Raw genomic sequence first — 15,077 nt, 5'->3', positions numbered from 1 at the left:
TGATTTTAAGCATAACGGTTCTCCCTAAACATTGGACGCCTTGAGGCATACAAAAGCATCGAGATTTAACCTGATTTTTTGCTTTACCTAAATCCTAGGTATTTTACTGGAATAATGGGGTTGAAGCTAACAATAAAATAATTTGACTTAATCTAGACCCGTGAACACATATACCGTAAGTGGTGGCTGAAGGGGGAACAAAGAAATTTGAAATACAGAAAACAAAGGATAAAAGAATGGGCGAAGTTTTGAACAAGCGACTTTACCTTAGGACGAACGTTGTGCATCAACGACCGACGTGGAGTTCTTGCAATTGTTTCTTCACTTCACTAATAGAATAATAGACAAAGGGAAAGGGGAAGAGGTCCAACTGGACGTGTTATCTCTCCGAAAGCTTGGTTCTCTCTCTGTCGTTCCCTGACCGAGCCTGGGTCAGAACAGTCCCACCAGGTGTCCACGTTCTTGTTTTTCAAAACATTCGCCATGAGACAGGTAAGAAAGGAAAAAGGGCCTTAGGACCACCTATTTTTAAGGCTGATATGGGAATTTTTCCTATAGGGGAAAAAAATGGCTAAATGCTACCTATCCTTCTCCAACGGGACGGTAAGGTTTTTGAACTGAAGACGCACCTATATAGACAATGTCTTTTCCCGGTCTCAGTCAGGCTGATATTTTTACAATCAAAAAGTTACTGAGGGCGAACAGCAGTAATATTTGTAAAAATATATATATATATATATATATATATATATATATATATATATATATATATATTACATACATAATATATATATATTTACATGTATATACTGTATATACATATATACACATATACAAATACAGTCATACACACACACACACACACACACACACACACATATATATATATATATATATATATATATATATATATATATATATATATATATATATATATATATATATATATATATATATATATATATATAGAGAGAGAGAGAGTTTTGTACCGTAAAAATTTGTCTTTATAATCAGTTTACACGTCTGTTTATGACTGATTCTTTTTCCGAAGAATGATAATCTTTTTTGGTAAATGTGTTCTTTTAATTTTTAGATCAATAACTCATTCACTTTTCTGAAGCCGGCTTGTGGAATTTTTGACGTGGAGAGAATTTTAGCTCAATTGTTTTCTGGTTCCCATTCGCAACTGGGTCGATTGGTTGGTGGCGGGTCGGGATCAAACCACAGAACTTGCGAACGTGAACCCATTGCTCTACCATTGAGATACAGAACCCGATGTACATAATATATATATATATATGTGTGTGTGTTTGTATGTTTGTATGTATATATATATGTATATGTGTATATATATATATATATATATATATATATATATATATATATATATATTATATATATATATATATATATATAAAGACAAAATCCACGAAGGAAAGAGAAACACTGGAGTGCTTCCAGTTTTCTCTTTCCGTCGTGGATTTTGTCTTTATTTATATATTCATCACGTTCCATATTTTCTTGATTCAGTTATACATATATATATATATATATATATATATATATATATATATATATATATATATATATATATACATATGTGTGTGTGTGTTTGTACGTATGTATATACAGTATTTGATCGTTTCAGGAACAATTTCTGTTTTGCGTTTGAATTTATTTGACTGCAACAATAACGCACCTCAGCAATTTCAGAATGTGAAATCGTATTCCACCCTCGAAGCAGATTATTATTACAGGTTTGCATAATTGGGAAAATCACAGCGCTCGTGCCATTGGAAATTCATGATCTTCACCGCGGGATCATCATGGGTTAGGCGAGGTAAAGTTTGGCCAGAATTCGATGATATTCTTTAGGTGATGTGGACTTTCGGAGCGTGCTCAACTTAGGGAAACAAGGAATTTGCCTCCACTCGAGGATTTTTGAATGAACCAAGACCTACCTCAATATTGGGTCTGATACCTACGTCTGACCCAACATGGTGCGCATCGGTTAGAGATGGGTGGTGTCTCTCATCTCTGGTCTTTGTGGTATGTCTAGAAATTTTACTTGGTCGGACGTGAAGGATAACGTTTTAAATTTGTTCGCAGTGAAGCAGGGAAAAAGGGAGATAGTAATCTTAATTATTAAACACATGGTAGTTCTAGGAACAAGTTAAACGATAGCAGATGGAGAATTTTGAAGTCCTCTTTGGATGAAGATACGGACAATGCTGTATTTTTCTTTGTCAAACAGCAAGGCTTTGTTGGTGTTTCGTCGATTTGTTGCTGTTGTTTTTACTCATAATGCTTCGAAGATTTTTGTATCTTCGTCTCTTTCACTAATGTGTATATGTGTATATGTATATATATATATATATATGTGTGTGTGTGTGTGTGTGTGTGTGTGTGTGTGTATACATATATATATATATATATATATATATATATATATATATATATATATATATATATATATATATATATATATATATATATATATATGTATGTATGTATATATAATATATAAATAATTTATATATATTATATATATAGTTATATATTTATATATGTATGTGTGTATGTATGTTTTTATGTATGTGTTAGTGTTAATGTGTGTGTTTATGTGCCATGTAACTACTTCATATTATTGATTTCCATACGGTTTGAAAACTTGTATTCAGAGCTGATAACTTCGATGATTGGCTGTTGAGTGACATGCATCCCTAACATTTTGATTGTTGCATACTGCGCAGGATCAAGATGAATGCAACCGTTGTGTCAGCTCGCGTTGGTTTGTAATGGACCTCTATTACCAAACGATTATATTATTAATGAAAGTAAACTGTTTGTAATCCTTAATCGGCCAAGGTAGAGGGGCTTTCTCTGTAAAGTAGCATTTCTACATCATTCGCTGAGCCAGTCCATTTGAAGGAAATTTGGTCATGAATATTTATTGTTGTCAACGTGCATGGTATTAAAATAACTCTTTAACAAGCTTGGTAACGAATTGGATAAGATTTCATTTAATTCGATTGGTTGTTTCCTTTGTTGTCGAAAAAGCGGGTATGTCTTGATACGTCATTGGTTCATCGTAAACAGCTGATTGTTCATGCCGTTACTTAAAACTGCCAGGATAAATATGGAGATTAACAATGGGCATTTTCGTAGACGATTTCAGTTCTTATAGCCAAGTGACCATTGATATAACATTGTAAAGGAGAAATTCAGCCTATACAGCAATCGTAATGAAGCTAATTGTCTATTCTTCATAAGGACTCAGTTGATGAAGAATTTTGTAATACTGTTCATTGCTGTAATGAAGACTAACCTAATGTTTCGTATTATTCAAGATATATCGTGACCAGTTGTTACTGGGGCTGTAAGAGATCAACGACATAACAAAGGACATCCTTGATGAGAAACATTTTGATTAATGATCGTGCGGCTGATAGTAAAGTACATGTACCATTACTCGAATGGTGGATGGTTGAAGGGAACAGATCAGTAAATCGCCAATATAAACAAGTTATCAGTAGAGCACGACACCACTTCCTCGTGTAGCATTAAGGAGTTACCAAGCGGTGTATATGTATATCTGTCCCGGCTTACGTAAGAGGGAAAATTGGTCTTGTCACTGTAAGGCCACAGCAGAGGCGACGTGCCGGAGCGCTCGTTTTCAAGGGTGTTGTTGTTTATCGGTAACAGGTCCTTCAACGGGAAAGAGAAACTCTTCTTTTTAACGTGCTTGTTTTTCCCATTTGTATGGGGTAAGCACGATGCCTTCTTTTTGAAGGACTTTGATTTGGCTTTGGGGTAGACTGTAGTCTCGATAGGCTGCCCTTCCTGTCATCGCTTAGGCCCCGGTAGTGCAAGTACATGTATTGTATCAGTCACCAGCGCCCTTTCTCCCAGCAGCGAGGAGTCGTTGCGCCGTTTGGTCGACAGTCGAGACGTGTGAGGTGTCTGTTATGTTTTTAGATGTTGGAGTGCCTTATGGCTAATTCTTCATCTAATTTTGTAAAACTAAAAGTCATCTTCTTGAACGTTAGGTTGTCAGTGGTTGAGTGCTGCCAAGGTTTTGACCAGCTGTCGCCTTTACCGCTGATGAAATGCAGCCAAGGGAAAAGGTCATGTTAGCAGTTTGGACCTCTTAGCGTTACTAAGCAGAACATGACACAATACATTACAGTCTGATCCAGTAGCTTTATATGATGCAGAATGTTTTTAGGTAGTCACTAATATATATATATATATATATATATATATATATATATATATATATATATATATATATATATATATATATATACATACACATATATACTGTATATGTGTATACATATACTGTATGTATATGTATATATATATATATATATATATATATATATATATATATATATATATATATATATATATATATATATATATATATATATATATATATATACACACACACATTCACACGCATACTGTATATACAGTATACACGCGCACACACATATGTGTATGTTTAATCTTCTGATTCTTAGCAATTCTTTTAGGGTTACGATGATGTTCCCATTCCCTACCATGGCTGCGACCCCCGCCCCCCCTCCGGACTAAACTCCAACAAGTCAACAAGTACCTGACGACGTTTTCTCACGTGGGCCCAAACTCGGGTCTCGCTGCTCAGAGGAGGTCGCTTGTAGACATTTCTTTTAATAAATAAGTACGCGATATGAGGCTTTAAATCTTATGCTCTTTCCCACACAGCCTGGAGAATGATAATGCTGTTTTTTTTTTTTTTTTTTTTTTATTCCGATATCTTAGGGGATTGCCGTTGACCTACCATGGGTTCCAGAGGGTTCCGTTATGTGGTTCTCTTCCGAAGGACAAAGTAATCTGTATGCTCGAGGATTTTCACTTTCAGCACACAATTGAAGTGCTAGTGTTGGTTTCTTAAGGAATAAGGTAGAATTAAAAAAAATTCCTCGTCAATGAACAACGATGAAAAATCGTAATATTTTTCATATTTAAAGTTTTGAATATGCATAGAAAATGCATGTTCTTTCCTCAGATAGAAAAGAGAAGAATTGAAGACAGAAGAAACGAAGGCAGCGCAGTCCCATCTGTTTTTGGAAGGTTAAATGGTTAAAGTGACTCTGATGGCTTTCGCCACTAGATCCGGTTCATTCGAGTTTGTCTTTTAAGTTTGAATTTAGACATTGTAGACTCTTATCTTAAGGTTCCGCGCCTGCCTTCCTCTCTGAGAATTGAAAGTGTGGTTACAGGCAAAGTTCTGCGTAAATTGGAGGGAAGATGCGTACAATGACCATTGTAAATGTTCAGGCAGGTGTTAGGTGTTGCCTTACCTAAATGCTCAAGGCTTTGTCGCTTGAGAAATTAGTCATGCAACGAGGCAGAGCGTCGAAAGGATACGAATGTCCTTTAATAAAAAGAGCAGTGTAGAGCAGTGATGATCTTGTGAATTATTGTTAGAAAGCTGAACAAGAATTATCATTTAATCCTTTGTTGGTGTGCAGTTATTTTACATTTTACTAGTGTGTATCTTTGAAAATCTTGTAAGATTGACTTTTGTAATTTTGTGCAACATTTTAATGGCGTCATTATATTCTCCATATACTCTATATGGAGGAATTAATTCGGCTCTACCAATCAGAATTATTTTGCACACCAATGATCTCACGTAGCGCACTTTGTGATATAGCAAGGACTATAGAGCTGTATTATAAAGCAAGGATTATAGAGCTAATTGGGCAGCTATTCGAGGTTAGGCTTAACGAGCTGTAACAAACAATAAACGTTGCCATTTGAAATGTAGTCGATCAATTTAATATTTATATAGCAGTAATTCAGTCATCTCTTATCACTGCAAGACGTGGTTTCTATGATAATGCCTTAAGTTTTCCCCTTCCCACTGCTCCGTTAGACCTAAGTTCAACATGGATTGTTTTCCGATGTGTTTTTGACTCTCATGTCCAACGTGTGAGTTTTACTGACTCTGTAGGGTACAGGAACGCCATTTTTTATTCCTAAACAAATTCATACTGTGCATTATGAGCTATTGGTTGAACTTATTAATTCCCCACCGTCAAAAGTCGAGGCACTACAGTTTTTTTTTCCCTCCGTTTGCACTTCTGTTATCCGTCTGTCTGTCTGTCTGTCTGTCAATGTTGTCTTTCTCTCTTACGTTGTCACTAAATCTACTCGAACCCGGTAGGAAGGATTCATTGCCATTACATCTACTCGTACCCGGTAGAAAGGATTTCATTGTCATTGCATCTACATTGGAATTACATTGTCTTTACAAATGCTCGTAGCCTGTAGAAATGATTTCATTCAGTCTTAGCATCTGGGTGACCACCATGTTTGAGTCAGTGTGCTTGAAGGGAGATCATGTTTCTGCTTGCCGGTCAGCATCTCCGTCACACTAGTCTTGTCATCGCACCTGCTCCTAAACGACTGGAGTGACTTGAATCAAACTTAGTACGAAGATGTGCACAATAGGAAGTCGTTCATCTGACCGTCAGTGTGTCTGTCATGCTTACTTTTTCATTTCATTTCCTCATGCACACTAGAAAGTACTTCAGTAAAACTTGTATAGATGTGTCTGAGGGGAGCCGTCTTTCTGCCTGTCCGGTTGAGACCTGACCTGATTTCCGAAAAATTAGAAGTCATTTCACTTGACCTGATAACCCAGTGGTTATTCAAGCGGGGTGGTTTACCGTTAAAGACATATCATTGAACGGTTCCGTCGTCTGTCTCACTATGTCGACCTCATGGGAAGACAAAGCTTTGTGGCTCGAGTTCATAAAGGTTGATGTGGCACAACCAGCAGCCCTTTGGAAAATAAACAAGTAAAAAATGCACCGAAGTTTCTTCGGGGCAATCGAGTTTTCTGTCCGGTGCTGGCCTCAGCCACGGCCCTTAAAACTCTTAGCCGTGGCCTATTAAACTCAGCCACGGTCCGGTGATGGCCTATGTTGTTGGTACCTATAGCGCTGCTAGATGTACGTTTATGACTAACGTTAACCTTAAATAAAATGAAAACTGCTGAGGCTAGAGGGCTGCAGTTTGGTATGTTTGATGATTGGAAGGTGGATGATCAACATAGCAATTTGCAGCCCTCTAGCCTCTAGTAATTTAATCTGAGGGCGGACGGACAGACAAAACCGGCACTATAGTTTTCTTTTACAGAAAACTAAAAATCCCTCTCTGTACAGTGTGAGTAAAAAGGGCTGCTGCATATGAAGTTTTAGTCGCCAAATTGAAAGAAAAGGATGCGCCAGCTACAAAGGAGACATTAACGAAGAAACTTAACAGTATGCGTTTCGCTTTCCGTAAGGGGCGCAGGAATGGCATTAACTCCAGAGAGTAGGCGCTGACACTGGTGATGCATGAGGTGAATACGCAAATGGCATAATAGTCATATAAATTACAGTCAGTGAAACTGTTTTATATTTTCACATGAGATATGCATAAAAAATTTAGCGACGCTCAGTAAGATTTTTTTCCCCGTTTTGTTGTTATGCAAATATTTCTCTTATAATTTCAAATGTACCTCCTAAGGTAACTAATGCTATTTTTTCTTAATTTTATGAAAAACACGTTTCTGAAGAATGGAAAGACGTACGAACTTCTATAACTGCATTCTATCAACCATTCTTTAATTTGGCTTTGAAATTAAAAAAGGAAAAAAAATCGGACCGTAAATGTTGAAGGGTATAGATTTTGACATCCAAAATACATAGTTTTGAGAACGCGGCTATCAAGGAAAATTTTATAAAGTCATGCTTACATACTCATAAGCAGTGTCTCGATGTCTTCTGAGCCAAGGTCCAAAGACCTTGTTCAGAGTTACAATAGCGCCCAGGCTTAACATACCTCGACGCACTCAAAGAAGAACGGAGTTAATGCTTGTAAGCCAAACTGATGAGTAGTTTGTAAGGCTCATCAATTCCTCACTTCACTCTACCTGACGGTTTGGACTGACTATGTATGTCTGGCATTCAAGTGGGCCATAATTATTTTGTCGTTGATACCTTTTGCATAGTTAAAGGGATTTCAATCAACACCTGGTTCAAACTAAGACCATGGATCTTCATGAAAGGAGTTGGCCGTCTATGTTAGTGTGTTCGTCAAAATTACCTCGTTATCGCAATTTCTACGCAATTAGTGGAATTCAGGCAGACTTGGTACTTAGGCCATTATTCATAGATGTGTATTTAGGGAGGTGCACCGTCTGCCTGTCCCATATTTTAGCCTGTTCAGGCTTAGTGGAAGGTGAAATGACACGAAAAGGCCCTTAATGTTATCTGCAACATTTCATCTGTTGGATTGCTGTTAGAAAGTTGGTTGAGTGTAGGTAGATCCCATGGAGTGCTATAGCAGTGCTCTCATAAGGCTTGCCTAGTAATAAACTTCACTTTAGAGATCGAAAGCCTCAGTGTCAGCTTTCAAACTGTTTCACTAGTTTCTGCAGGTTCATTGTCTCCAGTCACTACCCATGTTTAAAACTTTCGGCTTTCCATTACATAAACTTGTTGTGTTTTTTATTATTAGTCGGAGAAGGATAATGAGACCGATAAAGGACCGGACTTAAGGGTGGTAATATTAATCGTGAAATTTTTATATCCTTATCTATTTTCTGAACTTGGGATTATTTAGTGTAACATTTCCATGTCCTTTTTTGATATATGCCCTCATTTTTAGTGTAGACGGGCTATTGCTTTGCCTTGTAATCGGTCCCCGTCCCCGGACTAAACGATTAAATTAGCCTTTAAAATGTTTATTTTCATTTTTAACTTTTAATATTTGTCATATTATCGTAGTGTGCACCTTCTGCTACTCATCTATAAGCATAATTTCCCTCTGGGGTGCGAACAGACTTGGCAGTGCATAATGAAATATTTAAGGTCTGCGTTAAGGTGTTGAAATTGACAAGTGTCACTGTTTCATTTAAAAGCAGAAATATCTTAAACGATAGCTATATATGTCATCAGTCGGACGAAAGGGAAGCGGTGTCGTCAAAGAATGCACACCTTTAGAAGCATGGCCATTTAGTGATATCAAATGAAAGGTCTCCTGGGTAGATCATGATAACAATAATTGGAAACTCCTCTCCCCTTTCAGAAGCGGGGTCAGTGAGGTCGAAGTGTAAATGTTAAGAAATTATTATATCTGGTGTAATATGAGATTGGTTGATTATAAAATGGGCAAATTTGTTATAGGCCAGTGATTAGAGGGCAGGCGAGTAGAAGGGGATTGACACTGATTACTTATATGGGGCATATCTCTCGTATTAGGTACTCATATTGTTTTGATATCGATCAATTTTATATTTGGCCATAATCATCAGGTTTTTTTTTTTAATTTCTATTCCGCTTTGCTTGGGATTTTATCGGGAAAGGGGACATGGTGGTTTTTTTTGTCTAAATGTAAAGAACTCTGTAATACTCCTTACAATAGTATATTACGCCTCATTATTAGATTAGATATCTTTAAGAAATTTTGCATAGGTCAATTGACACGATGCAAGTCGGGATCATTGCATTGTTACGTTACCATGCCAATAAAATTTGTAACGTTTACCTACCTTCGTCACCAAGACGCTTATGAAAGACAGACATCTTTGGATATCAAATTGTTTATTGATAACTTCTGAATTTTCGTTATTTAGTCGGTAAAGAGCTCCATGTCATGTTCTTTTTGACGCTTCAGATGATAACAGCAAAACTTGACTTGAATCACTTGACTGGCGCATATGCGAGAAAGACTTCCAGAGCCTTGAACTGTTCTGTTGGTTAACAAAAATAGTGTTAACAGACGCAGAAATTGTGTTGCTTGACGTCAGTGTTGACGTCAACATGAAGTTAAGTGCAGGATCTCTGTCAGTGAACTTGAAATATGATTGATGTAAGCCCCTTAAATTAGGCATTTGTTTTCCCTAATATGTTGTATACTCTCGCTCAGATACTTTTTACCTTCATCTTATTTGTCTGTATGGTTTACTTTTTATTCATTTATTTAGTTATTTCTTTATATATATATATATATATATATATATATATATATATATATATATATGTATATGTATATGTATATATATATACATATATATACACATATATATGGAAATAGAATGGGTTTAAAATGGATGGAATTACGACGAAATTGGTGGTATTTAGTAAAATTAGTTATCTTCACTTTCCTTCAGTTTCTTTTAATTTGGACAGTTATTCTTATCTGGACACAAAAAATGTAAATAGTGAACTCGTAAAATAATTCAGTATTTTCTCATAGCTGGCAAATGATGTAGTATTATAAACCACATAACGATTCGGCCTCTCTCTCTCTCTCTCTCTCTCTCTCTCTCTCTCTCTCTCTCTCTCTCTCTCTCTCTCTCTCTCTCAGATGATTAGTAGTAACAATTGTTTGGGGTCCATTTTTGCCGTCGTTAATGAATGTCTTAGTTATGTCCTTACTTCCATCGATAACAGCACATATATACCGGATACAAATCGTCACATACATCAAATGAGGGTGAAACGTTACTTATCAGAGCCACAGAAGAAGAATATGACCTTAGAGATAATGTACTGATACTGGCAATTATCAACAGACGTTGAGTGTATTGTTCTTTTAATTGGACCAAGGCTTTGGGACGGCATCGATGAATGGTTCTCATCGTGATGTCCGAGGTACTTACCGTATATACTTACGTAAGAAGCTCGGTATTGTTGTCGATATTATGAGAGACTAAAGGAACGTCGTCCTTAATAATCCAATGTCTTCATCATTTCCATTTTATCGTAGCTTTTATGTTTGACGGTTTTTTTTTCAGGTGGTGATTCTATATATATCTGTATCTCCTTCTTATAATTTTACTGCCACAAAGTCAGTCTGTCGACAAAGTTAAAAGATTGCCTAAAACTGACTCACAATGTTTGGCATGGTGGCAATGGAGCAAAACGCCAATTGGCTACGTGGGCTACCTCAATTGGCGCCTTTGGTTACTATCTAGAATTTTGTGCTAGAAGATCATTGTTGTGCATACCTTTAGAGTTCTTGAACATATTACTCAGGTGGATAACTTGAACCAGTAAGCATAGGATGTATACTGTATTTTTTCTTTTTGATTTGTCCTATGATCTGACAGCAACCTTGGCTAGGTTCTGAAACCGTCAACATCTCAAACCACTGAACAGATTGGCTGGACATTTGCCGGACGATGTTCACTCGGTTAGGATTTTCTAAAATTGAAATTTTATTTGGTACGAGAAGTTGATGGCTGATGGGGTTTTATTCATTTATTTTTTTTTTATAATTTTTTACCGCAAAGGCAGTTTTTCCAGGAATAAGTCGGAACGTTACTGACCAAAACTCATATTGTCCATTTTGGTAAATTGCCATAAGCCGCGGAAGTTGATAAGCTCTGGTGCATCTCGGACTTTATGTCGAAAATTTAAATGGTCGTATCTTTCAAGTACTGAACCAATGACTTTCATATTGCTCAGTTGTATCGATATTGTAGACCAGTGTTCTTTTTTGCGCATCTCGGAATCTTGATCGGTCACGTGACCTGGAGGTCACGTTGGTTGGTGTTAAAACTTTTAAGCATCATTTCAGAAGCCACCGAACGAATTGGCTTAAAATTTTGTTTTCACGTTCACTAAGACAAGGGCTTTTAAAACTCTTGAATAAAGAATTCCAGTCGGCATGCTCATAGTGTCCAGTAAAATTTAACAAACACAATTTGAAACTTGCCATTTACCATCATTTACTTGGTCATGTAATTCCTGAAGGCCGAAATGGGATTACAGTAAGGCTTGGTAATGCAAATCTCAGAAACTAATGCAATGAAAGGCCTTCATGTTTTAAGAGGGCACAGAATTGGGAATCATAGAGAGCCATAATGCTTGGCATCCGGGAGTAGTTCTAATTCGGTTGGCTGTCTTGGATTTTTATTACGTAGTTTCAGTGTCCATTTCTCAGAAAACGTTGACCCTCCATGTTTTGATGACAGGTACCTTAGTAGAGTGCTACGGACTACTATTGCAAAATTTCCATTGATCGAATGGTTAGTCGCCATATTGAATTTTATTGTTGAATTATCCCAAGAAGCAATAATTTTCCAAGAGTGTTTCATGGAGCTGTTTATTACTGGAATTTGTAGAACAAATTATTTAAATCTTCAGTAGCTAATGAGAATTCAGAAACGAGCGCGACATGCAATTAGTTGGCATTTATTGTGTGAAATCTGTAGGAAGACAATACATGGTATACATACTTATCCATTCATATATATGTGTGTGTGTAAATATACTATAATGTGCGTGTGTCTATATATTGTCTTCCTACATATATTTACAATGTCAATTCTCCGTACTCATACCCTACCTTTCACAGACGTGGAACCTTACATGGCTTTAGGAGGTAGTGAAGTATCAAAATAAACACTTGCGTGAATAAGATTTTCATTGCGTTAAGAAAAGAGAGAGAGAGAGAGAGAGAGAAGAGAGAGAGAGAGAGAGAGAGAGGTAAATAAAATTAGAAAACGCTAAATTTCGTGTATATATATATAATATTATATGCATATGTGTGTGTGGGTGTGACAGACACAAGAAGAGGTATCCTTCTAATCACTGTACCAGCATCCGGTGATATGAACTGCAGTCTGGACGCCCACAACAAGACTGAAGTAACATCTGAGCAAATATATTCCGTTGATCACCTGTGACAGATTTATCCATATGTCGGTGAAACAAACATTTTCTTCGTGTCACGCTGCATATGATCGGTAAATTGTTAGTTTATTGGTGTAATATATTATATATTCATTGGGGTGTAAATTTCCATTCGTATACACTGCATTAATAATCATGTAAATTTCTGTATTGCTAAAGCATTTGCTGCTTGAATACCGAAGGTGAACGATCCTTTCATGTTGAATAAGGGTTGCTTATTTTAGAAATTGTTTTAATGATGGCGGATATATCGGGAAAGATTTATATCCCCCTGTTTACTGTTCGGTAGCATATCGTAAATAACTTCTCTCTCTGATTGGTCATCTGTAATTTGAACTTCTCTCTCTGTTTGGTCATCTGTAATTTGATATATTCGAAGATAGAGTTCAGAATTCTTATATATCAGTCATGGGTGACGGGAAGTCTGCATTTTATGAGATGGGTACAAATGTCAAGGTCACGCTTAGAAGTTAAATGGCCAATAGGAATTTAACCTTGACCAGAAATATTGAACTTTAAGGGATAGGGACTTCATAATCGGCATGCAAGCTGTACTAAGGAAAATTAAGAGCAGAGCGAGGTCACTTCATAGTCATACATAGAGGTCAAAGACCAAACAGGAATTTGACCTTTGCCTTGACTTTTGGTGGTATGCAACACGAAACCTCCACTAATGAAGCCTATGTGCTGAGGTTGAGGTCAAGGTCATATATAGAGTGTAAAGGTTAAACAGGGTTTAATATTGGCTAGACCACAGAACTTTAGAATTCTTGCATACTTCGTAATGAAGCCGATATGCAGAGTGAGGTCAGGATCACAGAGGTCAAAGGGTTAATCAGAAATTTGCCACCTGCCCAGTAATAGAATTTTATGAAAACATTTTGTTGAATCTATAAAATAGATATAAAATAAAGTAGAATAAAATAGGAAGCGTTGTTAATTTTTCAGTAATAATTTCATCGAAATCGCTGTCTTTCTTGCATTTCATTTTGCAACAAGGTCGTGATGTTCAAACGGAAGAAGTGGTTATTTTGTGTGATGAAACGTTTCAGGTTACTTTCAACCAGGCTTGTATTTACATTAAGTTTGCTTTCCGTTCTTTTCTGTGTGTGATAGACACTAAGCAGAGCCATCTTCCATTTACTAACTTACAGCCTTTCATTATTGTTGGGGTACCTTTGCTTGGATATGTTATTGTTAACCTTCACTCAGTGTAATTTTATGTATATAATTTACGTGACTTAATAGTATATCTGTACAATGTATAATATGCTTAGTTTTGGTAATGTGGGCACTTTAGTCCTTCAAGTATAGATGGGTATCAAGCTGACCTATTCTATTTTCTTCCCTTCAGGTCATTTCTTGTACCTGGGCGTGACGAAGAGCTCCACGCAGACCAACATCACCAGGCTAATCACTTCCCCGTGGCTGGAGAGCAGCGGCAAGGGCTGCCGTCTGGAAGCAGACTACCACGTCTGGAAAACGGATGAGTCCTCCGTCATCAAGGTCCTCCTCGAGGTCAATAACATCACCAGAATCACCAGCCTCGATGATTTCGGCAAAATCAACGAGACGGGAAAGTGAGTATTAGCAACTCTATAAGATCACGTGCTGAGATATTGTGATTTGTTGAAAGGAAGAATGCGAGGAGCCTTTGATTTGAGTATTGTTTCAGTACAGTTGCGTGATTGGGCCTAGCATGGCTGATAATTAGATGGCGGATTTGTACTTTTGATATCTTTTATCAAACGACACATTTGAAGGGTCATTTAAAGAGAATTTTAGGGTTAAATATTAAGTCGAGTTTTTGATGTGGCGATATAAGTAATGCGCTTGTAAAAAGATGGCTTATCTTTGTACAATAGGAATGTGTTTATTTTCTCGCCGAGTTTACTAAAAAAATTACTTCTGTAATCGGTAGGTTTAGAAAACGAAACAAGTATCACGGATTAAGTGTATCGATATACTGAATCATCTTGAAAAGTACAATGAAATTCCGATAAAGTCGTGCCATATTTTTTTCAGTTATCTGTCGTACGATATAATTTAGACAGAGGAATGTTAATCATATGAGAAGACCCATGAAATCATAGACAGTTTCATGAATGTATCATATGCAACTGAATTCACATAAGGAACTAATTTCGTCAGTTCGTCGAAATATTCTTATGAGGTTGTTGCACGTTGAAATGAAACCACGCAATCAGTTACTCCTAAATAATTTTATGAATTATCAAGAAATTCGTTCCATCTGGTTGGCTGGTTAGTCAGAAGTCTTTGTTTAAAAGAAAATCCGTCACACTCAGTATTCAAGGTACCCTTTGATGTTAG

General features: G+C 36.7%; 1 protein-coding gene across 1 annotated transcript in view; it reads left to right on the top strand.

Moving 5' to 3' along the window:
* Window positions 1-15,077, top strand: part of Alk (Anaplastic lymphoma kinase) — a 1,114,821-nt gene that overhangs the window by 692,155 nt on the left and 407,589 nt on the right. Inside the window, exon 5 of the mRNA XM_067113483.1 lies at window positions 14,101-14,326. Within this exon, the coding sequence (XP_066969584.1) occupies window positions 14,101-14,326 (226 nt within the window). The remainder of the gene's footprint in view (window positions 1-14,100; window positions 14,327-15,077) is intronic.

This window comes from Macrobrachium rosenbergii, chromosome 12, assembly GCF_040412425.1.
Source record: "Macrobrachium rosenbergii isolate ZJJX-2024 chromosome 12, ASM4041242v1, whole genome shotgun sequence".
Classification (NCBI taxonomy): domain Eukaryota; kingdom Metazoa; phylum Arthropoda; class Malacostraca; order Decapoda; family Palaemonidae; genus Macrobrachium; species Macrobrachium rosenbergii.
This window is presented reverse-complemented; position numbering and strand designations above follow the sequence as displayed.